The 24,251-nt window shown below is 34.6% G+C and overlaps 1 protein-coding gene across 1 annotated transcript; it reads left to right on the top strand.

Moving 5' to 3' along the window:
* The first annotated feature begins 497 nt into the window (after nucleotides 1-497).
* On the top strand, nucleotides 498-24,251 carry Slc6a14 (solute carrier family 6 member 14). Its single transcript, XM_048336284.1, has 14 exons — nucleotides 498-545; nucleotides 1,549-1,714; nucleotides 5,479-5,610; nucleotides 7,204-7,365; nucleotides 7,786-7,921; nucleotides 10,647-10,779; nucleotides 12,228-12,368; nucleotides 14,376-14,604; nucleotides 16,578-16,703; nucleotides 18,597-18,715; nucleotides 19,181-19,280; nucleotides 19,554-19,663; nucleotides 22,446-22,613; nucleotides 24,105-24,251. The coding sequence occupies exons 1-14, from the start codon at nucleotides 498-500 to the stop codon at nucleotides 24,249-24,251; spliced, it is 1,917 nt and encodes a 638-aa protein (XP_048192241.1).

Genomic DNA, 24,251 nt, shown 5'->3' with positions numbered 1-24,251 from the left:
TTCAGGGAAGTCTTAGTTAACAGAATGAATCTCACAGACTGTGCCCCTCTCTTCTTTAATACCACAAAAGATCAGCACTTGGCCCCAGGACAGAGAAGCCAGGTTAGGAAGCAAGTGGGAATCCAGGAAAGGAGGCAACATTTGCTAAGACACCTACCTAACAGCTCTGAGTCAAAGGCTGTCAGTCGTCTAGGCTCCGGTAGCTCTGTTCACTTACCCCTAGTCCAGCCCTTCCCTGGGGCTGGGGCAGGGAATTGCTACATGCTGGATTATCTCGGGAAAAACCTGAGGCTCACTTTGGTCCTTTCCGGTAATTGAGTCCCGCCAGGCGCCGGGAGAGTGGGAGGAGGGAGCTTCCCTCCATAAATGGTCCCACCCCTGGGCAAGGTGGCTCAGTCTGGCAGGTAGAAACGGGGGAGTGTGCACCTGCCACCAGTCAAGCTCAGCCAGACTGTGAGAAGAGGCCAGGCGAAGCAAGCCAAGAGAGTGACTGAACCATGGACAAATTGAAGTGCCCCAGCTTCTTCAAGTGCAGGGGGAAGGAGGTAGGGGTCTGGGAGCTGCTGGAGGTGTGGAGGGCTCCGGGATGGGAAAATTTAAGAGGCAGAACAAATTTCAGTGTTTATTTTCTGTAACTGTTCTTTATACTCCACATTTCTGCACAATTATCTTCATGTGTGCCTGTGATCTCCTCATGGAGTTGAGGGGGTAAAAGTCTTTCTAACCCCCCTCCCCCAGGGGAGAGGTAAGTTTCCTATCTAGGAACTATTTCCTCTTTGGGGAACATTTCAGCCTGTATCTTGGTAGTACCCACAGAGTCCTATTCTCTGTGCCTCTGTGCTGGAGGGAAATGCAGAAGTGTAGTGTCCTTATCTGACCCAGGGAGCCTTCCGTACCTCAGAGCAGCTAACAGGTTGGGAGAGAAACCCTCTCCAGGTCTCTCCTCCTACCTTTAATTGGGGAGATTGCTGCTCCACCTGGTGGGACAGGAAAATTTATCCTAGCACATTATTTATATGGCCTTTAGAAAAGCACTGATTCTATGTGAAAAGCCTTGGAGAGAAACTGCACGTGACTTAACCCTCAACATTTGAATCTATCAGCGCCCAAGAAAAGGAGTACGCAAATTCCTTTCTATTTCAGTAGAAGCTACATTTGCTCCTTCTTAAAGATCAACGACTCTAATCTCTAGAATGTTGACTTTTCTTAACTCATCTTTAAGACTTGATTTGTCCACTTTTGTTTGCTCTTCCTGCTGGAGGAGCATTTAACTTTTTCAACAAACCTAGGATGGTCTCAACTGAAGGAATAGTGAAATTTTCTACCTGTACATTTTCTTTTAATTGTCTGAAGAAAATGTTAAGGAAAAGCAGCTATCTGCAGAGGCCTCCCAACTTTGGTAAGAACTCCCTTGGGATAGAGTATTCAGTGGCTGTCTGCTCTTTCTACCCTTCTCTTTCTGGTAAGTATAGCTTGGTGAAATTATGCTTCTCTGGAATTTGTAAGAGTAAAACAAGCTGTTGATACACATTTTCTTTCCTTCCTCAGAAAGTAACAGCATCATCTGAGAATTTCCATGTTGATGAAGGTGATGAGAATCAGGAGCGTGGAAACTGGTCCAAAAAATCAGATTATCTCCTCTCTATGGTTGGATATGCCGTGGGATTGGGAAATGTGTGGCGATTCCCGTATCTCACTTACACAAACGGCGGAGGTATTCTCCCCAATATTTCCTCCCTTTGCTTGTAAATGGGGTGCCGTATAATCTCTGATATTTTTAGAGCTAAAGAAAAAGTACACAATAGTTAGGGTTATTGGGAGGATGAGAAATAAGTGTGCTACCAGTTGAAGTTAGGAATCTAGCTTCCAGAAATGCTCAGGAAAAAACTTGATAAAAGTTTTACATTTTAGCACTTCTGCGATGAGCACTTTATAATTTTTTGTGTGTTCCTCTGATAATCAAGACTCAACTTGTGCTTTGATCTGTAACTAAAACTAAAAAAAGTCAGGGAAATGTAATTCTACTTGTAAGTGCAAATAAATTGTTTGCTTAAGAAGAATAAAGCATTATATTTGGTAATGTAAGTGTGGAAAGAAATGGTTAAAAGGCAATGAAAGATTTAGTACTTTAAGCTGCAATATTCGGTTACATGTATTACAAATGTAGAAGAGCTTTCTAAAATGCAGCAACCTTTAAGGTCAAGACTAGGTGTTTTCATTCTTGCCAAATAATACTGTTTATATCTTGTAGATCGTTAAGGTAGGCTCAGTTAGAACAAGGGGAAAAAATAACTGAGGTGACACACAAAGGGAAAGAAAATGAATTGCACAATTGTCTAGTAATGTGGAAACAACTTTTCACTTACAGCATATTTTATTTACTAGTAATTACAGTTTCTATTAGAATCAGATAGATGACATGCCTTTTCATTTCATAGCTGACTACCAAGGTAACTGTGCCATCGTAATGAGTTTTTCTTAGTACAACAGTATTTTGTGTGGTCATGTTTCAATCTATATATGTCTTGTTATGTCTTGTTAATTAAGTTCATTAAAAACATTCCCATTGACTTTCAGAGATTTAAGAAAGGAGTTCTGTTCATTTAGTACTTGAAGTGTGGGTAGTATAAATTCCACTATCTAGGACTTAGGTCACTCCATAATGGGTTTGATATTTTATTAGGTGGGAAATGAGTCAGGTATTATGATGTTTTTTAGCATCCATAAGTTCATGGTGGTAAAGACAAGTACTCAGGGTCCTTTTGTCCTTGCTATACGCATGTTTAGTATATTTCTTGTGATTTGACATCATAACCCATAACCCAGTATATTCTGTAAATTTCTAGGAACCACTTGAGCCACAGAAGTTATTTATTTATTTATTTATTTATTTATTTATTTATTTATTTATTTATTCATTTATTTTTGCCAGTCCTGAGGACTGGACTCAGGGCCTGAGCACTGTCCCTGGCTTCTTTTTTGCTCAAGGCTAGCACTCTGCCACTTGAGCCACAGCGCCACTTCTGGCCATTTTGTATATATGTGGTGCTGAGGAATCAAATCCAGGGCTTTATTTATAGGAGGCAAGCACTCTTGCCACTAGGCCATATTCCCAGCCCAACTTACACCATACTAGTTTTAACAGAGACTTTTTAGATACAGTCCAAAGAAAATAATATTATTTATCATGTGCCATTGTCTTTTTTTTCTCATTGGGTTCTAACTTGTTTTTGGTGATTGTCTTGGGGCTTGCACTCAGGGCCTGAGCATCATCGTCTCTGAGCTTTTTTTTGCTCAAGGCTAGCCCCCTACCACCTTGAGCCACAGGTCCATTTCTAGTTTCCTGTGGTTAATTGGAGATATGAATCTCATGGACTTTTTCCTGCCCACGTTGCCTTCAAATGGAGATCCTCAGATCTCAGCTTTCTGAGTAGCTAGGAGTACAGATAGTAGCTACCTCCACTCAGCTGTTAGCTCTCAATTTTTTAGAATAATTTTGAATAATCATCTAGGGTCTCTCAACTGTTTCTTCTTTTTAACCAAGGATTCAAGGTGCACATAAAATTCAAATTTGTCAAATATTAATAGTGGTCTATTAAAAATATCGTCTAAAAAGATCTCAACCTAATAGATTAAATTTTGTCAGGATTGAAAAACAAAACTAAACTATTGTTTAAATCTGGAAATTGTTTTATCTTGAGACTCTTAATTTATGAAATAGGAATGTTAGAGTATTATAATCTGTTTTTTAATTTATGAAATCGGAGTGTTATGTTATTATAATTTATCTGTAAGGTCCACTCCAGGAGGGCTCCATGCAGATGCCTGCCCCTCACTTGGTTAAGTTTCCACCCAATTACCTGGGTAACCAGCATACCTTGAGGCAGTTACCTCCCCCTTGCCTGAGGTCACATCCTAATTCACATGGCCACACTCCCCCGTGCCCCTGCCCTAGATAGGCAGGGCAGGGGTCGCTTCTTCTCTTTGGCCATGCATCACCTTGGCCATGGGCCAGCTTTTTGGGAATAAACTTTTCTCTCCTGCCTGAATACCTGAATACCGGTATCTATTAGCAGTATGAACATCTTGTAACTACTATACTAAACAATTGCTCAATTACTCCTATTTCTAGTAATGAAATAATGGATGAAAAGCCATATATAACACTGAAAGAATCTCTTTTTCTTTCCACCAAAATGTCTGTCCACTCTGGACTGACAATGTCTTTGTTAATTGTTGTGGGGAACCTGAGATATTTTGTGTTTGTTTTTCCTTCATATTTATCATTGGTAGGATTTGGATTTCAATTAGTCATAGTAATAATGGTATTCACATTGCAACACCTATGCAAACATATTTTTCCCTAGGGTCTGGTGACTTCCGTGGCTGGTATTAAAGTAAAGCCACTTAAATATAAGTTTGAACAAGTAATTGTCTCCTTTTGAGTAGAATCTATTTTAAGGCTGTAAAACATGTCGTTCTGAGGTATGATCTTATAGGATGAAATACCTGAGTAAATCTGTAGCATGAGTAGATGAAATTTGCACAACACAAATGCCTATTTGGATGCAATTAACCTATATTTTGTTACACTTTACCAATATTTTCAGAATACTTGAATAAGTTTAATATTCCATGTTTGTTTCAAAATTTAGTTTGGCAATGACTTTAATGGGCAATATTATGCCCCCAAAGTAAATAAAACAAAAATAAAATAATAAAAGTTAAAAAAGAAGACTAGGTCTGGATAAGCTAGCACAGGTAAAATAGTTACTGTGATATAAAAAGTTAACTATTAATATATCTTAAAAGTTCAAATTCTTCTATTAAAACCAATAATTTTCCTATTATTAAATGAAGAGTCTTGTGACTATTTAGAGTGTAATAAACTTAAATTTCAGTACTTTTCACTCTGAACTACATTTAACATTTTTTGTGGTCTTATAAATAGGCCAATTTCCTTTAAAGGACAAAAGAGGAGAGGGAAACTATTATTGAACATATGTTACATAGCCTGTCATGTTGCCAACTGTTTTCACATAGGCCTAGTATTTGAACCCTTACTAAAACCTAATGAGTTGGTGTTGTTTTCCTCTTTTATGAGGAACACAAAAGTCTATATTTAAATAAGTTGTCCTAGGTTATATAAGTGGTAAATAATAAAGACAACAATTTAATCCAAGTCCATCTAGCTCTACACTTTGTCATCATTTTACTTATTTGTCTTACTTTTTATAGGCCATCAATTTTAATAATTGCAACAACTTTATTAATAGTAATGTTATAATTTCATAGATGAGAAGCCAAAGCTTTAGTGAATCAATCACTTTTCTCATAGAAAGTAGTGAATTTGAGTTCCAAATATAGGGTATTTATTCCTCTGTATAAGGAGACTTTAAAAATGTTGTGCTGGTTGTGAAAATATCATCAAATTTTTGAAATGTAGTAATGCTTTTGTTCTTTTTTTGTCTTTTCTAGGTGCTTTCTTGATACCTTATACAATTATGCTAGCATTGGCTGGTTTACCTTTGTTCTTCCTAGAGTGTTCACTGGGACAATTTGCTAGCTTAGGCCCTGTTTCAGTTTGGAGGATTCTGCCATTATTCCAAGGTTGGTATTAAAGAGTTTCATCATAATAACTATTGGTCTATTTGTACTTTCTTCACTTTGTGAAAATAATCATGTTTTCTGTGTATTTTACTACAATAAACTTTATAAATTAATTGCTTATTTTTATTCCTGTTTAACCTTGCTGCAGATATGGGAAAGATTAGGAAGGATACTAGAGATGGTTGTGTAATAATGACATTTAACAAAAAAAACTTTCACTATTTGAATTCTTTTGGCATTTAATTTAATTTGTGTATTATCTTCATGACTCTGGCTTCTTTTATACTTCTTATGTGGTCCTTGTCTTCCTGCCTTTGCATGTCTTTTACAAAGCCTCATTCAGAAAAGTTGAAGAGCAGGTCACTATTATTTCTTGGATGCTTCTAATAAAATAGGACACTAATAAAGCTGAAAAATGCTTTGATTGTTATTAAACATCAAACTGACTTTCTCTATGAAGATTAAATATCATTTTGGTATGTACTAGCTGCTGAAACTATTTGTAAAAACATCAATGCAATTTTAAAAATAAATTCTTAGTGAGGTGAATAGAATACTGTACTGGAAGATTGAAGAACTGATTTCAAAACTAGTCTTAAGCATTGGAATTATATCCAGTATGCTAAAATGCATTTCGAAACTCTTGAGGTGAAGAAAAATTTTGAGATTTGAATTTAAATTGTTACTGAATTTCCTTTACATATACTTCTGAGAATTCTATACTAGGTCTATTCAGGACTTTAACTCAGAGGCCTCTATTTTTGGGTGGCAAATGCTGATTTACAGATGAAGTTGTAATTATTGATTAATGAGTCAATAGAGCATGAGTTCTGAAATTTTTTTTAGTGTTTACCCTACCTACGATGAGAAGGGTCTTAAAAATTAATAAGAAAGGGTAGCAGACACTGGCTTTATGTAAATTTGATGGGTTTGTCTTTATACCTTTTCTAAAAAACTGAAAAACGCAGTCATCCAGGTATTGGTAGCTCATTCATGTAATCTTAGCTAATCTGGAGGTGGAGATCTAAGGATCGTGGTTCAAAGCTAGCCTGAGCAGGGAAATCTGAGACTTATATTTCCAATTAAACAACAAAAAGATGGAAGTGAATCTGTGGTTCAAATTGTGGAGTGCTAGCCTTGAACACAAAAGCTCAGGGAAAGTGTCCAGGCTCCGAGTTTAAGCCCCAGGAATGGCACAAAAAGCCAGTCATTGAAATAGTTTTAAATCTTTTAAGAAACTTGGGCTAGGAATATAGCCTAGTGGTAGAGAGTTTGCCTTGCATACATGAAGCCCTGGGTTCGATTACTCAGTACCACACATATAGAAAAAGACACCACTGGCTCTGTGGCTCTAGTGGTAGAGTGCTAGCCTTGGGCAAAAAGAAGCCATGAACAGTGCTCAGGCCCAGAGTTCAAGCCCCAGGACTGGCAAAAAAAGAGAAAGCTGCTCAGAGGGTATCACCTTTCTACCTCTAACCCCTCCCAAAGGATGACAGAGTTATATGAAATAGCCTTTTCTGTAGAAGTTGAAATGAAGCGTTTTTGTTATTTAACAAGACAATTTTCTTGTGACTTTATTGTTCTCTTTTCCAGGTGTGGGAATCACAATGGTCCTGATATCCATCTTTGTGACAATATACTACAATGTCATAATTGCCTATAGTCTTTACTACATGTTTGCTTCTTTCCAAAGTGAACTACCATGGAAATATTGTTCTTCTTGGTCAGACAGTAACTGTAGCAGATCACCTATAGGTAAATTTCATTGATTTAGTTTTTAAAGTATGATAATTCAGTTCTTAAAAAATCTTCTAAATTGGCTTAAAGGATTGAACTGTTTCCCAAGCAATGTAAGTAAAATTTTATGTGCTCCATGGGTCATTGGATAAAACAGAATATATCACAAATCATCTGAAATTTTGATTAATTCAAGGTGTTTCCAGGAAGGTTAAACTATGCCTAGGAGCACTTTGAACTGTAGTTCTCAGATCTCAGCCTTTATAGGCATGAGCCACTCGTGCCTGGCTTTGTAATTTTTTAACTCTACCATCACCATATAATGGTTTCCACAGTAATTTAGGTATTTTACCATTAAAACATTTTCAAAAGGAAAGTACTCTTTTAGGACTAAGTTTATGTCTATGTCTGAACTTATTTTTTTTTTATCCTTTTTAGTATCTCACTGTAACGTGAGTGCTGGAGAAGAGTTCATTCAAATGAATATAACCTGGGTAGATGCCAACAACTTTACTTGCATTAATGGCAGTGAAATCTATCAGCCAGGACAGCTTCCCAGTGAACAGTATTGGGAGTAAGTATACTAGAGGATTTATTACAAAGTTTATGAAAAAGATTTTTGTAAACAACAACAAAATCCTTACCAGTTCCTTTTCTAACAGTCATAAATAGAACAAAAGGAGATAATAGCAGATTAGAATTCATTTGATTCACATATTTACATATCCCACATAAGTAGTTATTTTTTGAAAACTCAGCTTATACTTAGTAATATATCTTTTATCAGTTATTCAGTGTATACAATTTTATAAGTAATGATTTAATCAGTATTTTCTAACTGTAAATTAACATATTGCTTGTTAAAAATGTCCAAATTTTTGGCTATAATAAAGAAATTCGGATGATAAAGAATTGGTGGGTAATGCTGGTGTACACTTTTTTGTTTGTAGTTACTAAGGTTTCAACTCAGACCTCCTGCTTGCTAGGCAAATGCGCTACCTCATGAGCCATGCATTCAGCCTTGATTTTTGCTATTTTCTTTTTTTTTCTTATTTATTGTCAAAGTGATGTACAGAGAGGTTACAGTTTCGTACGTTAGGCCTTGGGTACATTTCTTGTACTGTTTGTTACCTCCTCCCTCATACCCTCCTTCCCCTCCCCTTTTCCCTCTCCCCCCATGAGTTGTTCAGGTGGTTTACACCAAACAGTTTTGTAAGTATTGCTTTTGTAGTCATTTGTCTTATAAACTCTTCTGCCTAAGCTTGTCTCAGATTATGAGCATTCCATTCTCAACCTCTAGAGTAGCTAGGATTACAATGTGAGCCACTGGCAGCGGGCCCAGCTTTCCTTTTAAAGTTGCAGTTTTTCATTATCCATTTTACTTACAATTGCCACTGTAACAATTCATGCTTAGGGTTATGTTTACTTTTATTAATCTTATTTTTGTTTATTAAACCTTTTTTCATTTAAAAATTTTATTTTTAAGTAGTTGCCATTTATCAAAGCAGTTTATGAATACATCTTGATCAATTTATTAGTATATTTGTTTTTTACCAGTCCTGGGACTTGAACTCAGGGCCTGAGCACTGTCCCTGGCTTCTTTTTGCGCAAGGCTAGCACTCTACCAGTTGAGCCACAGTATGAAGGTTTTCTATGTATGTGGTGGTGAAGAATCATGTATGTGAGACAAGCACTCTACCAGTAGGCCATATTCCCAGCCCCAATTTATGAATATATCTTGATCAATGTAACCCCTTTCAGCATTCACTCCCATCCCTCTTCCACCCAGTTTTCCCCCTCACTCTTCTTAATTATGTAAAACATATATTGGATTCTGACTACATTCTCTTCCTTTCTCCTCATTTGTCTACTCCTTCCTCCTTGAATCATCTCTTTTTACTGCTTTTATACCTATCCATTACCCTTAGCTAACATCCATGATTTTATTGTTTAATGAGCTTTTCATCCACATGGTAAGGCCCTAAACATTATGTTCAACTGATGCATTTAAACCTAAACATGTACATATTAATGGTAGACTGTGATGTTTTGATACATATATATGTTATATGCTGTTTAAATAAAGATTAAATAAGATCTCTAACGTTTATCATTTCTTTATGATAAAATCTAAAAATCTCTTTGCCTAGCTTTTTGAATGTGCAGTGCATTGTTATAGTCCCCATGATGTGGCACAGCACACTAGATTGTCTTGTTCCTAATTGTAGCTTAGTAAATATAGTACCTATTGGCCTCTGGTGCCACTTTTCTTTTTTCATCTTCTATGAGATCAATTACATACATTCCACAAATGAGAGAGATCACATGGTACTTGTCTTCTGTGTCTGGCTCACTTCACTTAATGCAGTGACCTCCAGTTTGATGTATGTTGTTACAAATGACAGGATTTCATTATTGAATGTGGCAGAATAGAATTTTATTGTATATATGTACTACCTTTTTTATCCATTCATTCTATGTATACCAAAACTGTTTCCATTTCTTGGCTGTTGTAAATGGTGCTCCCAAGCTTGAGAATGCAGATGTTTCCTCCACATATTGAATTCATTCTCTTTCTGCATATACCCAATAGTGAGATTGCTAATCAGTGGTAGGTCTATTAATAATTTTTTAAGGAACCTTCATACTACCTTCTATAATGTGACTCGTAAAAATGGTAAAGATCATGAATTGAGACTCTAGATCCATGTATATTGTTAGGGAAAAATAAAAAAAACCATTGAAAATGATATGAATTATGGGACAACTTGATTTGGTAATATGTATAAGTATGAAAGAAGGAAATATCTAATACAATTTAACATGTTTTCTTTTTTATTTATATTTATAATACTGAGTCACCTAAAGGCATCAAATATAAGGTTAATTTGTTTACATTTAAAAGCTTTAAATATTAGGGAAAAATCATATATGAAGATGCCAGTAGATTTATTTCATGTTAGGTTTTAGAAATTTAGGTTGGCTGTGATTAGCCTTTACCTGATTTTTACATTTATAAATATATTTATTCTTTACTTTTACATTAGCATGTATTAATATGAGGGGATTTGATTGTGACAGTTCCAGAGATGCATAGAGGTCCCTTCAGAACTTAATTTTTTAAGGAATTCTTTTTTTGCCTTCCTAGAATAGAATCTATCAGTGAAAGAGTCCTTGGACATTGCTATATTAATCAGATACATTACTCATGAAACTTTCACTTAGAAGAAACATACTGCAAATTTCAATAATTTTAAGGGAAATGATGCTGTGTTCATAGAAGGACTTTTGTGTTTCAGTAAAGTGGCACTTCAACGGTCAAGTGGAATGGATGAAACTGGAGTAATTGTGTGGTATCTAGCACTTTGTCTTCTTCTGGCTTGGCTCATAGTTGGAGCAGCACTATTTAAAGGAATTAAGTCTTCTGGCAAGGTAATAAAGAAAATGTTTCAGATAGTGATGTTGTTGGTTTCCATTTTCATTGTAGTTTAACGAGACATTATCATGTGTATTTTTGTTCATAATATGTACATTCAAATATATGAGAACTTCTAAAGTAGACATTCTAGTTAAATAGATAAGGTCACCACTATTGTTAACAAGAAAGCAAAATCTAATGCAAGAGTTGTGTAATTTTTCAAAATTGTAGCTTGAATATATTAAAAACTTGTCTCTATTTGAATCAGCAGCTTGAATGTAATTATATGGTACTTTATAGTGTTTGGTTTGAAACATTAAGTTCCAGTATACATAGGGTAATAATATCAGGACTAATCTTATAAGAGAGAGACAGAAGAGACAGAGAGAGAAGAGAGAGAGAGAAAGAGAGAGAGAGAGAACCTAGTATTCATTTTCCCAAATTAAACATTTACTAACTGACTCAACCTTCTTGCAGAAAAGGGGCTTCTTCTAAAAAAAATTCTGTCATATTTTCCCACTTTATTTGGAAAATAATTATTTTTTAGAATTGAAATAGTGTTGAAAGTGGGTAAACAGAATAACAGGATACTAATCTTTTCATTATTATTATGATATCTAGCATTTTCATGAGAAATGCTTACATTGTAAAAATACCATGAACATCACAAGCCAAGTGGAAACTTTCTACCATGTTCCAATTGAATATTTGTTTTGAAACTCTTGGTTCTTTTTTGGTGTTAACATTGGAAGAGCCCATTAAATACCATTTACCCAGGCGATTAATTTTTATTGGCCTTTGGATGACTTGTTTAAATAATCTCCATGGGCATATTATCAAACACAGGATATCTATGGATCAAAGAAATCACATTAGTGAAAAAAACAGTCTCAAAGGCGTTCTGTTCAGTTGGAAATACATATTGTCTAGGACAGCAGCAGTATGTTTAAATGTGTACTATCAATGCTCTTTATAGTAGCTTCAAGTAACAAGTGTTCACTGTTCACTTTAATAAAGCTTTCATGGGACTTGGACAGGAACTCATACATCTTTTTCTTCTTTGGGAAAAGTGAAAATACTGTTGTAGGATTTTAAATGATTCCTCTTGCCACCTCAATGCAATAATTTAATGAAAGATATTCTGTCTCCTTGGTTTATACAAGGGCATAGTTAAGTATTTCAGCTCAATCTCAAGTTATCATTGATGATGTATTATTGTCTTACAACACAAACCTGATATGGTTTCATACATCAGTGTTTTGCAAATAGATCCTTTGAGAGTGCTGAGAACAGAAATGTGAAATTCTATTGTGATATTGGAACCATCATACTTATTAATAACGTTATGAAATCTCTAGTAGTTTATTTTATTAAATCTCAACTGGCTAATCATTCAACCTGCATATAGCACTGAAACAAAGTTTTAGAATTACCCTAACTTTTGGTTGTTTTTATTTGGTAGGTGGTATATTTTACAGCCCTTTTTCCCTATGTGGTCTTACTTATTCTGTTGATACGAGGTGCAACTCTGGAGGGTGCATCAAAAGGCATTTCATACTATATTGGAGCACAGTCAAATTTCACAAAACTTAGGGAAGCTGAGGTAAGAATTTGGAATTAAAATTAACAGAGGATGTAAACCTTAAAATAAAATATTAGAACCCTTTTATTTCATGTAAATATCATGACACAGTAGCTTGCAAAAGAACATGCAGTTTAATATTTATTAGAGTTCTGACCACCAAGGATGTCTGCTATTGCTTTGAAATATGACAATAGTTCTCCCTTACTCTGAATAAGGTAATTTTTAACAATAGAAAATTTCAAATTTAGTATCTACTAAAAAAGTTGTACAAAGGGATTTTATTGTTATATGCAAATGAACGATCATATTCACTCCATTATTCTTTCTTAACCCATCTCGCCATTTCAAAATACAATCTGGCTGTGCTTTATTATTCTATTTTCATATATATCTATAATATACATCAATCATACCTCCCCATGTCTCCTTTCATCCCCATTGGTTTTCCCTTCACTCTCCACTATTACATTAATGGTCAGTTTTGAGTAATAGATTTTTATGTACTTTTATTCATGTAACTGATTCGCTTTGACTAGTAGGAGTGAAGGGTTATTCATTTTCAAAAGGATACTTCATTCACCAATATCTGAAAATTAATGGTCTATCGTACATTCTATACATAAAAGTTTTACATAAACATGTGCAATGAATATGAGTCAGGTAGCTGTAGTAACTTTGGCATGTCTCTAGATAATGGCTTATGTCAAGGATACATGATGCTTTGACTATTTTTAGCAAAAGAGAACAGTAGTTGTGTACTCTAGATACTAAGCATCTATGGATATAAGCTAAGAATGATTTCACTGTTTTTGTAGGCAACGTTACAGACATGTACATATTATGAGTTCTGATAATTTAGAACCACATAGTCATATTAAAGTCAAGCAACACTTAATGATATCTGACAAACTAGAGCTAGTAGATCTATATAGTCATCTTTAAAGAACTAGTGTTAATTTCCAGCCAGTGATGTTTTCTAAATATTTATAATTGAGTATTTAATTATGTGATGTAGAATTCCTCTGTTGATTTTTGTCAAATTGATGAGCTGTTAGTTGTGGAAAACTGTCATTTGCATTTTGAAGCGTGAAATGTTAATTTCTAGTTCCTTCTATTGTGCTCAATGATTTCCATTCAATGATTAACCGCAATAGGTTTAAATTATTTAAGACATTATTACTTTAGTATTGGAGATTAATTTATATTTATGTGTGCATAGGTAGGTGAGATTTGTATATTTCTTCATTTGCCTTAGTTCTAACCATTTTTAACTTTGTTAAATTTTTCCAATCCAAAGATCGTATCTAGAGACTAATAAGATAGGAATAAAATTGAAGTTTAAATTTATCACCTCCTATCTTTTATGCCATTTAAAAAGATAAAATGAATTAATGCACTTTGGAAATAGTAAATTCATATAAATATGGCCTAATATACAATTGGTATTATTACGTATGATTAGGCTTCCAACATTTGCATATTTTTTTGTTGCATTTCTCCCCTCCCCCCTTTTCTTTTGCCATTTCTGGGGCTTGGACTCAGGGCTTCTTATTGCTCAAAGCTAGCACTCTGCCTTCTGAGCCACAGCGCTACTTGTGGCTTTTTCTATATGTGTGGTGCTGAGGAATTGAACACAGGGCTTCATGCATGCTAGGCAAACACTCTACTGCTAAGCCACATTCCCAGCCCCCATGACATAGCATTTCTTAAGCTGAGGAGTAAACTCTTGGTTGCTCATTTTATTGTTTGATAAGATAGATTCACATGTGTGTTTGAAAAGATTTTATACAAATGCGTTTTTTTTTAAAAAAAATATTGTACAGAGGGGTTAAAGGTACACAACTCAAGCATTGAGTGCATTTATTTTAGAGCAGTGTCACCCCCCTCTCTTATTTTCTCCCAGTTTTTCCCCTCCTATCCCCTCTTTACCTAAGTTGTATAGTTCATTTCCAACATAGTATCTAGTGAAGGGCCAAAGAGTAAACCAATATAAATGTGTTTTTAAATCTCAATTTTCTCTTACAGGTTTGGAAAGATGCTGCAACTCAGATATTTTATTCCCTTTCAGTGGCTTGGGGTGGCTTAGTTGCTCTGTCATCATACAATAAGTTCAATAACAACTGCTACTCTGATGCCATTGTAGTTTGTTTGACAAATTGCCTCACTAGTGTGTTTGCTGGATTTGCTATTTTTTCTATTTTGGGACACATGGCTCATATATCTGGAAAAGAAGTCTCTCAAGTTGTAAAATCAGGTATATTAAGTTATAAATTCTTCAATTCAATGTTGCTAATTTGATGAAATTCTAATACAGCATTTACCAATACTTGTTATGTAGAGCATCCTTCTGATTCCATCTTACATAATTAGCTGTAATAATATAATAATAAGTGATCTTTGTTGACAGTAATTTTCTAGGGAACCACTGTTGAACAAGACACAATGTGCCAGGTGCTGGCAGCTCACACATTTAATCCTCAAGAGGATGAGCTCTGAGGATCACTGTTTGAAGAGAGACTCTTATCTCCAATTAACCACCAAAAAGCCAGAAGTGGAACTGTGGCTCAAGTAGTTACAGCATTAGCTTTGAGCCAAAAAAGCTACCAAACAGTGCCCGGACCCTAAGTTTAAGCCCCAGGACTGGCACATGCATACAAAATTTTTCTTAGAAAATGAACACTAGGATTTTTGTTGGTGGTGGTTGTGGGGCTTGAACTCTTGGCCAGGGTGCATTCCCTGAGCTCTTCATCATAAGGCTGACACTAGGCTTCTTAAATCAGGAATTCTTTATTAAATTTAATTCTGTTTTTATATCATCTGCTAGAATTATTGGTGAGTGGTAACCCAATGTCAGAACTAGAAAGGTGATTATTTATAGTTTTTCATAGTGTACTGATAAACAGAAATGTTACCTATGTCTTATGTAAGGTTGAACATCTAGGAAAGGATAGAGTAGAGCCTAGACTAGAAGTTAATTTTTACAAATTCCAGTTCTGTCCTCTGGGAAGTAAGAGAAAAAAAATAATTAAGGCAAGGTCATATAATTAAACTGGAAGAAAATTTAAAGCATCTGTAAAGGTAATATCAAATAGAAAACAAGATTCAATGTATAGTTTTCTATATATAACTTTGCAGATACCTATAAGCTGATCAAAATTGCATTACTCAGAGATTATGGGTGAGCATTTGGAATAAAGGTTAAAATGTAGTTCCATACTAACATGTATATTTATGGATAATGCTATTCTTCTTGAATTTGTAGACTAAAACAAAGTGAACTGATTTAATTTTTTTTATTTTTTCAAATCATGGGGCTTGGTCAGGCCCTGAGCACTGTCCCTGGCTTATTTTTGCTCAAGACTAGACCTCTTGAGCCACAGTGCCACTTCCAGCTTTTTCTGTTTATGTGGTGCTGAGGAATCTAATCCAAGGCTTCATGCATACTAGGAAAGTACTGTACTGCTAAACCACATTGCCAGCCCACTGATTTAGGTTTTTGACATAAGACAGCTGTTACCAAATCAAAAGTCTGGAAATTCCAGCACTTGGAAATAGAGGAAGGAGGATTTAGGATCAGAGGTCAGTCTGGGCTATACAATGAGACTATCTCTTAAACAAATAATGGATATATATTCTGTGAGAAATATTCCCACTGTAAGATACGAACCAGGTCACAAGGTAATGTATATTAAGAGATGAAATTCATATAGTTGGATGTTCTTTTATCACCTTCCTGTGTTTGTATCTACACTATCTCTGTAATCTTATCTGAGTATATTGGAAACCGTCTATACTGGTATTAGAACTAGGAAATTGAAAGGGAATACCAAAATCGAGAGACACAGGGTAAAAAAAGACAAACAACTACAAAAGCAATACTTGCAAAACTGTTTGGTGTAAGTGAACTGAATACCTCATGAGGGGAAAGGGAAAGGGGGAGGAAGAAGGGGGGAATGAGGGTTGAGGTAACAAACAGTACAAGAAATGTATCCAATGCCTAACGTATGAAACTGTAACCTCTCTGTACATCAGTTTGATAATAAAAATTTGAAAAAATAAAAAAATAAAAAATAAATAAAAAATGAAAAAAAGAAATTCATATAGTTGGTAAACATTGTCATGGATTACATTGCCAATTTAAGAGAAGACTTTTATAAACTATTTGAAAGTGTCCAAATGTGGATTTTCTTGGTGACTAATTTAAAACATCAAACTTTTTCCCCTTAGGCTTTGATTTGGCATTCATTGCCTACCCAGAAGCTCTAGCCCAACTTCCGGGTGGTCCATTTTGGTCCATACTGTTTTTCTTCATGCTTTTAACTCTGGGTCTCGACTCTCAGTTTGCTTCAATTGGTAAGTAATACCTCCAGTGCTAACATAATCCATATTTTAGTCACATTTTCTCTACTAAAACACCTTGTTTTTACTCCTACAACTATCTTCTAGCTGTTATTTTGAGAATAATCTTTCTCAATTTCAAACTAAAATGTAAATTAAAAATAGGAAGTATTTGTGTAGCTGAACATTAATAGTTTAGCATATATGCTTCAGATATTGTTGGTGTTACAAGTGAATTTGAAGTCCTCTATTTTTCTCATACTACACAATTCACTTTTTTTCCCTAGAGAAAAACATCATCTTTGATTGTACCATATTTGTTCCATGTCTGTGCACATTGTATATATCTATCTATAAGTAGCACACATTTTAATACTTCACATAAGTGTGAAGTCTCATAGCTTACATGCTACTTGGATACACTCACACACACACACAATGAGTCCACATTGAAGCATGGACATATAGAACTATTTAATTCACAATCTATTGTGCTATTGAGTGCCATATTTAATTTAAAATTCCCTTTAAGTAGTTTTAGAAAGAGGTTACCATTCAATATATCACTTTATGAGTACAGTGCATCTTGATGAACATCACTCTTTTTGTCATTCTCCCTCATCTCTCCTAACCCCATTATCTCTATTTTTATTTCACATATATTGAATATTATAAATATTATTATGCATTCATGTACTCCTTCGCTCTCCATTATTTTACCATCCTCACCTTGTCCTTCCACCCCCAACAACACACCACAAATTCCAGGTTCTTGTATTCAGTTTGTTCAACTGTAAATTACTTAAAGTAACAATCAGCTGAAATAACTATTCTTAGGCATAGCTCTATGTATACATGGGAATTTCTCTTAAGGTACACAACTAGAAACTATGAAACAATTTTCATCATATTTGGGTACACAAAAGTTTTCTAGTTACTATGTTGGCAAGACCAAGTCTACATTCCTCTGGTTGAGTTTCAAAGCCCTCAAAAATCTCAAACATACTTTCTTTTTTTTCCTTCTTTTTTTATTAATTGATTCTTTTTTTAAAGTTTTTATTATAAAACTGATGTACAGAGAGGTTACAGTTTCATAAGTTAGGCATTGGATACATTTCTTATACTGTTTGTTACCTTGTCCCTCATACCCCCCTCCCCCCTCCCCCTTACCCTTTCCCCCCCTGAGGTGTTTAGTTCACTTACACCAAACAGTTTTGCAAGTATTGCTTTCCACACCTTTGTGCTCTTACCTAGTTCTCTGTTTAATGATCATATTTATTTCTGAAATCTAAAGACTTCTCTGTGTCTATACTTTTAAAATATTACCTAGGTTTAATTCTATTTGGAGTCCCCCCTTTTTTTCTTTAACTATTTTTGAAACTACCTTAGTCTCTGTACTGTATGATTGATATCAATGAATAACCTTGTAAAATAGACCAAATTTAAATACCAAATTAAAATAGACAAAATATCAATAGACAAATTAAAATACCAAGCCCTGGTGGCTCATACCTATGATCCTAGCTATTCAGGAGGATCGCAGTATAGAGCTAACCTGAGAAGGAAAGTCCTAGATACTTATGTCCAAATAATCAACAAAAAGATTGAAGTTGAAGGTGTGACTCAAGTGGTAGAGCACTAGCACTGAGCAAGAGAAAATGACCCAGTAGACACACATACACACACATACACACACACACATGCACACAGAGAAAGAAAGACACACATTCTCTTCTCTTCTCACACATTCTTTAAGTGATGGCTCCTAAAACAAAAGACAATATGGTGTTTTACTTTAAGGTGGGGCTCAGTGTACACTCAACACCTATTTACAAATTTGATTAATGCAACTTGAATTCTTTGATTAGCCTTTTGGGTCCAATTAAACATATTTTTTTTCCTCTGAAGAAACAATTACAACAACAATTCAAGATCTATTTCCCAGTGCAATGAAGAAAATGAGAGTTCCGATAACATTGGGTTGCTGCTTGATTTTGTTTCTCCTGGGTCTCATCTGTGTGACTCAGGTACAGTACAGTTTTTCTCCTTTCATAGACCAAATATTAATTGCAACGTTGGAAGTGAAATAAAACATCTTTTGATGCTTAGTGACAAGTGTGTGAGCATTTCCAGTTTTAGCCCATTTCCCTATATTGTAACTTGACTCGGGAGTATATGTTTGCAGAAGAAGAGGCTAATGATGACAATTTCCCCAATTAAAACAAGACTTTAAGCATATACTGTTCATTTCTGGGTAGCTATCTAGAGCATATAGATACAGAATGGTACTCGATTCCACATATTCATCTTTTCCCAATGAAAAAACAGAAATGTTTTTGAAATAGTTAAATCCACATTTGTGTGAATATGTTTGAAAGGAAGATTTGTTCTCATATACTTAGTATTAAGTACAAATTATAGATTCTATTTGAATATCATCAAGTATAAAAATAATTCAAATATACCTGAAAGTAATTGATATTTTTTTGTAGGCTGGAATTTACTGGGTTAATCTAATTGACCACTTCTGTGCTGGATGGGGCATTTTGATCGCAGCTATACTGGAAATAGTAGGAGTTATCTGGATTTATGGTAAATACTGACTCATATAAAATATAACTTTCATTAAAATAGCTCATTTTTACTCACTTTCATTATGTTTATGTAATTATTAATAATTACACTATTAGAATAATAAAATATGATTTGATCAAAATGTATCACAAAGGTATGTATTATACAGTATAGATTTTCTTGCTATGGTATAGGAAAATTGTAGATACTAGAAAGTTAATTTAGGTAACTGATGATTTGAGGAAGCTATGAATAAGGGCTCAATATACTCTTTCACATTGTTTTCTTCAGGAGGGAACAGATTCATTGAAGATATAGAAATGATGATTGGAGCAAAGAGGTGGATATTCTGGCTGTGGTGGAGAGCTTGCTGGTTTGTTATTACACCCATCTTGTTGATGGTGAGTGCTTATATAGCATGAGGATGATATTTTAAAACTCATACATTTAAGTGATTCTAAGAAACTCAGGGAATAATACACACTAAAGACAATAAAGATACTATTGTAAATGAATGATTTGGGGGTTTTATATTGTTCCTGAGTGGTGTCTCCAAGAGCCTAAATTAAAATGCTATTATAGTTTTTGAGGCCATGGGTTTAAACCTTTACCATTTGATAATAAAGTTTCCTATAGACTTAAAAGGTGTCAATAACTTAAAACAATCAATAGGGAAAACCTATTGTTAGAATGAATGCTTGTAAACCTACCTAGTTAGCAGGCCGAGAGCTGAGGATCATGATTTTAAGCTGGCAGGGCAGGAAAGTCCCTGATGTTCTTATTTTCAATTTAACTACCAAAAAAGGCAGAAATGGATCTGTGGTTCTATTTGATTAACACAAGCATTATAGCCTTGAGCGAAAACAAAAATCTCAGGATGGCACCCAGGCTTTGAGTTCAAGCCACAGGACTGGCATACACACACACACACACACACACACACACACACACACACACACACACACTTACAGATTTTCTCATTCTCTGAAAGATAGTCTTATCTATCAATAATGTTCTTAACCATTTTTCCAGGCACAGAACAAACAACAGTAAAGACTAGGTAAACTTTAATGAAATCAGTATAGCAATACATCTAAGAAACATTTCAGGCAGTGGTTTATGCTAATCAATTCAACAATTGGTACTACTTATGAGCTGAAGGAAAACAAATGATGTCTTCTTGTAGAGATGTGATACATAAGACATTAAAATGTCAAATAAGAGTCCAATAAAGTGATAGTCTGAGTGCTGAAATATCAACTCACACCTGTAATCCTAGCTACTCAGGAGTGGGATCTTAGGATCCTGGTTCAACGCCAGCTTGGGCAGAAAATTTCCCATGAGACTCTTTAGTTCCAGTTAACCACTAAAAAAACAGAAGTGGAGCTGTGGCTAGAAGTGGTAGAGTGCTAGCCTTGAGCAAAAGAGCTCAGGGACAGTGCCCAGATCCTGAGTTCTAGCCCCACAACTGACAAAGTATTTGTATGTTCCATCCAGATACTAATGGCTCACAGTTGTATTCTTAGCTAATCAGGAGAGTGAGATTTGAGGATCACATCTAGAAGTTAGCACAAGCACAAAATTCCATTCTTATCTCCAATTAACCACCAAAAAGCTGAAAGCGGAGTTGTGGCTTAAATGGTAGAACACAAATTATGATAAAAATAGGGGGGCAAGCAAGTTGAGCATCTACTGGAGGCCCTGAGTTTAAGCCTCTGTATTGCCAGAAAAAGAGAAGACTTGAAGTGATTTTATTTTTTAAGATTCAGATTTTTTTTACCTTACTCTCTGAATTTGTGCTGTACTTGTTTTGTTTCAGTAAAAAAATAATCTCAAAGTGTTAGATGCTTTAGCAAAAATGTACCAGTTGAATGTGTTTAGATTCATATGTGTTTTGATAGGGATAGTGGTAGTCCATGTAGTGGAGAATAATAGAAACTATTGCTAAGCAAGGAGAGAAGCATGTCCATTAGAATGTACTTTTACACAGTCATTGAGTTAATATATATGCAGGCCAGCTGATAGGATAAACTCAAACTATGTTACTATAACTTGATTTTCTTTGGGTATATACTTAGCACTGGGATTTCTGAATGATACTGTAGTTCTAATTTTAAGTTTTGAGGAACCTTTACACTGTTTTTCATAATACTTGTACTAATTTACAATTTGACTAACAGTGTGCAAAGATTGCCTTGTCTCTACATCCTCAAAAACAATCTCACTTTTGGGTATACATCCAAAGGAAAGGAAATCAGTATGTTAAAGAAACAGCTACATTGCCATGGTTATCGCAGCAATATTCAGAATAGTTGAGAAATGGAAATGACTTAAATATCTAACAACTTATGAATAGATAAAGAAAATGTGATGCATATAGTAGATATTACTTAGGTATAAAAATAATGAAATCTTGTCATCTTTGACTACATGGAGAGAACTAGAAATCATGTTAAGTGAACTAATTGTAATACAGATATATTAGTACCATATGATTTTACTCAGATGAGCAGTTCAAAGAATTTGCTGTCATAAAAGTTAAGAGTAAAATGGTGGTTATCAAATGCTAGAAGTATGTGTGTATGTGTTGGGGATCAAGAATATATTGATAAATGGATACTTACTTATAGTAAGGTTCAAGTAAGAAGTTTAGTGTGTTAACTGGACAGTAGGGTGACTATAGGTAAAATAATGTTCTGTATATTTTGAAACAAGGTTTTCACCAGAAAATTATTTTGAGGAAATAAATATGTTTAACCTGATTTATATATTATGTTCTCTATATATGTATCAAAACCTAATGTGGTATTATGTTTTTATGTTTTATGTTAGGTTACATGTCATTTCTGCTATATTTCAGTTACAAATACAAATAAATTTAAAATGTAAAAAATCTCAGTAATAAATTTCATACTTAATTTGCTTTGAGTATGTATGATAGATGGTGAAACATTTTATAGAAATATTTGCTGAACAACTATTCATATCATTGATAAATATATGGAAGTATTAATTATGGAAGAATTTTGGTTGGCCTTATATTATATACTGGAGTATGATCTTAGTTCCTTAATTACAGTTTTTTTCATTACTTTTGATAAGTAAGGAATGGAATGAAAACACTAATCATTTGTACCATAAGGTCTAATCTTTAATTTTGTCTTTCCATATTGTACTTTACAGGCAATTTTAATATGGTCACTGGTGAAATTTCATAGACCTGAGTATGCTCAAATTCCATACCCTGACTGGGCAGTTGCTCTAGGCTGGTGTATGATTATTTTCTGCATCATTTGGATTCCAATTATGGCTGTTGTCAAACTAGTTCAGGCCAAAGGAAACATCCTTCAAGTGAGCACATTAAACTTTTATACTTTGCATAAAATATTTATGAGAAAAATAACGAAAAATGTACTTATATGTCAGTAAGATGAGATTTTTATGGGATCAAATGAATCATTTGTTCTACTTCTGTCTCTGAAACAATTGTGTTTCTGCATAGAACTATAGTCTGTGTATATTTGTGTGTCTCTCTGTATAAGAGTAGAACCTCCTGGCAGGAGTCTAACCTTATTTGTTGCTGTATGCTCAGGCCATATTTTAGCACTTTTATGATCTCTATACTTGTCCAGAGTTATACTTGAAGATATTCCATAAAGCATGTGACTTATTGAGCCTTTTCTATATAGTCTCAACTTTTAAAGTTCTATCCAGTTACAATATAAGTATTGTGTATGTTTATACTGTTTAAGCCTGGTAAAACTTCTTCTACCCTTTGTAGAACTTGAAACATTCTTTCATAGAAGTCTAGGGAAATAGAGTTGATTATTACTTTTTTACTAGAACAATGACAAGGTGAGTTCAGGTATCTTAGATTTACACTCCCAAGATCATTCAATAATGTATCTAAATCACTGGTTTGACTTTGGAGCTTTCTTTTCTTTGTTGTTGGAACATTCCAGTACATCGTAGCTTAGATGTTCAGCTCATCCACAATCTTAAGGCCAGGATGGATATGCATGTTACTTTTTTACTAGAACAATGACAAGGTGACTTCAGGTATCTTAGATTTACACTCCCAAGATCATTCAATAATGTATCTAAATCACTGGTTTGACTTTGGAGCTTTCTTTTCTTTGTTGTTGGAACATTCCAGTACATCATAGCTTAGATGTTCAGCTCATCCACAATCTTAAGGCCAGGATGGATATGCATGTTACTTTTTTACTAGAACAATGACAAGGTGAGTTCAGGTATCTTAGATTTACACTCCCAAGATCATTCAATAATGTATCTAAATCACTGGTTTGACTTTGGAGCTTTCTTTTCTTTGTTGTTGGAACATTCCAGTACATTGTAGCTTAGATGTTCAGCTCATCCACAATCTTAAAGCCAGGATGGATATGCATGTTAAATCAGTGAATGTCAGCTGGAGGTATTGTTCAAGAGGGCAAGTGCCTGCCCACTAGGCATAAGACTCTTGTGTTCAAACCCCAGGACCAACAACAACAGAAAAGATACAATCAAAGATTTAAGAAAATGGAAGAACTCAGTGAATATATCTATAATGGCACAGTTATTCTAATGGTTCACATTCTACCTGAAGTAATTTACATACCTTATTGCTTTGGTTAAATCTGTTAACAATAACTTATTTGATTATAATTTCTTAGTAAATTGTGCATTATAATGCTAGAATATCACTCTATACTTTCTATGACTATTTCATTGTTGGTAGCAAAGAATTTATTTAACATATAGTAGTTCACAGTTTAATGTTTGTTTACAGTTTATAACACATTCTAAAACAATTTAATTTTATTTTGTTTTACTGAATTTCAGCGTATTGTCAGCTGCTGCAGACCAGCTTCTAACTGGGGTCCATATCTGGAAAAACATCGTGGAGAGAGATATAAAGACATGGCACAGCCTGAGAAAGAGATTGACCATGAAATACCAACTATTAGTGGCAGTAGGAAACCAGAATGA

This window comes from Perognathus longimembris, chromosome 28, assembly GCF_023159225.1.
Source record: "Perognathus longimembris pacificus isolate PPM17 chromosome 28, ASM2315922v1, whole genome shotgun sequence".
Classification (NCBI taxonomy): Eukaryota; Metazoa; Chordata; class Mammalia; order Rodentia; family Heteromyidae; genus Perognathus; species Perognathus longimembris.
This window is presented reverse-complemented; position numbering and strand designations above follow the sequence as displayed.

Excerpts from the sequence above, each read along its gene's own strand:
- Slc6a14 (XM_048336284.1), top strand. The coding sequence starts at position 498 with ATGGACAAATTGAAGTGCCCCAGCTTCTTCAAGTGCAGGGGGAAGGAG. Across the intron at positions 7,366-7,785 it reads CTGTAGCAGATCACCTATAG|TATCTCACTGTAACGTGAGT; the intron begins GTAAATTTCATT and ends TATCCTTTTTAG. Across the intron at positions 18,716-19,180 it reads GTCTCATCTGTGTGACTCAG|GCTGGAATTTACTGGGTTAA; the intron begins GTACAGTACAGT and ends ATTTTTTTGTAG.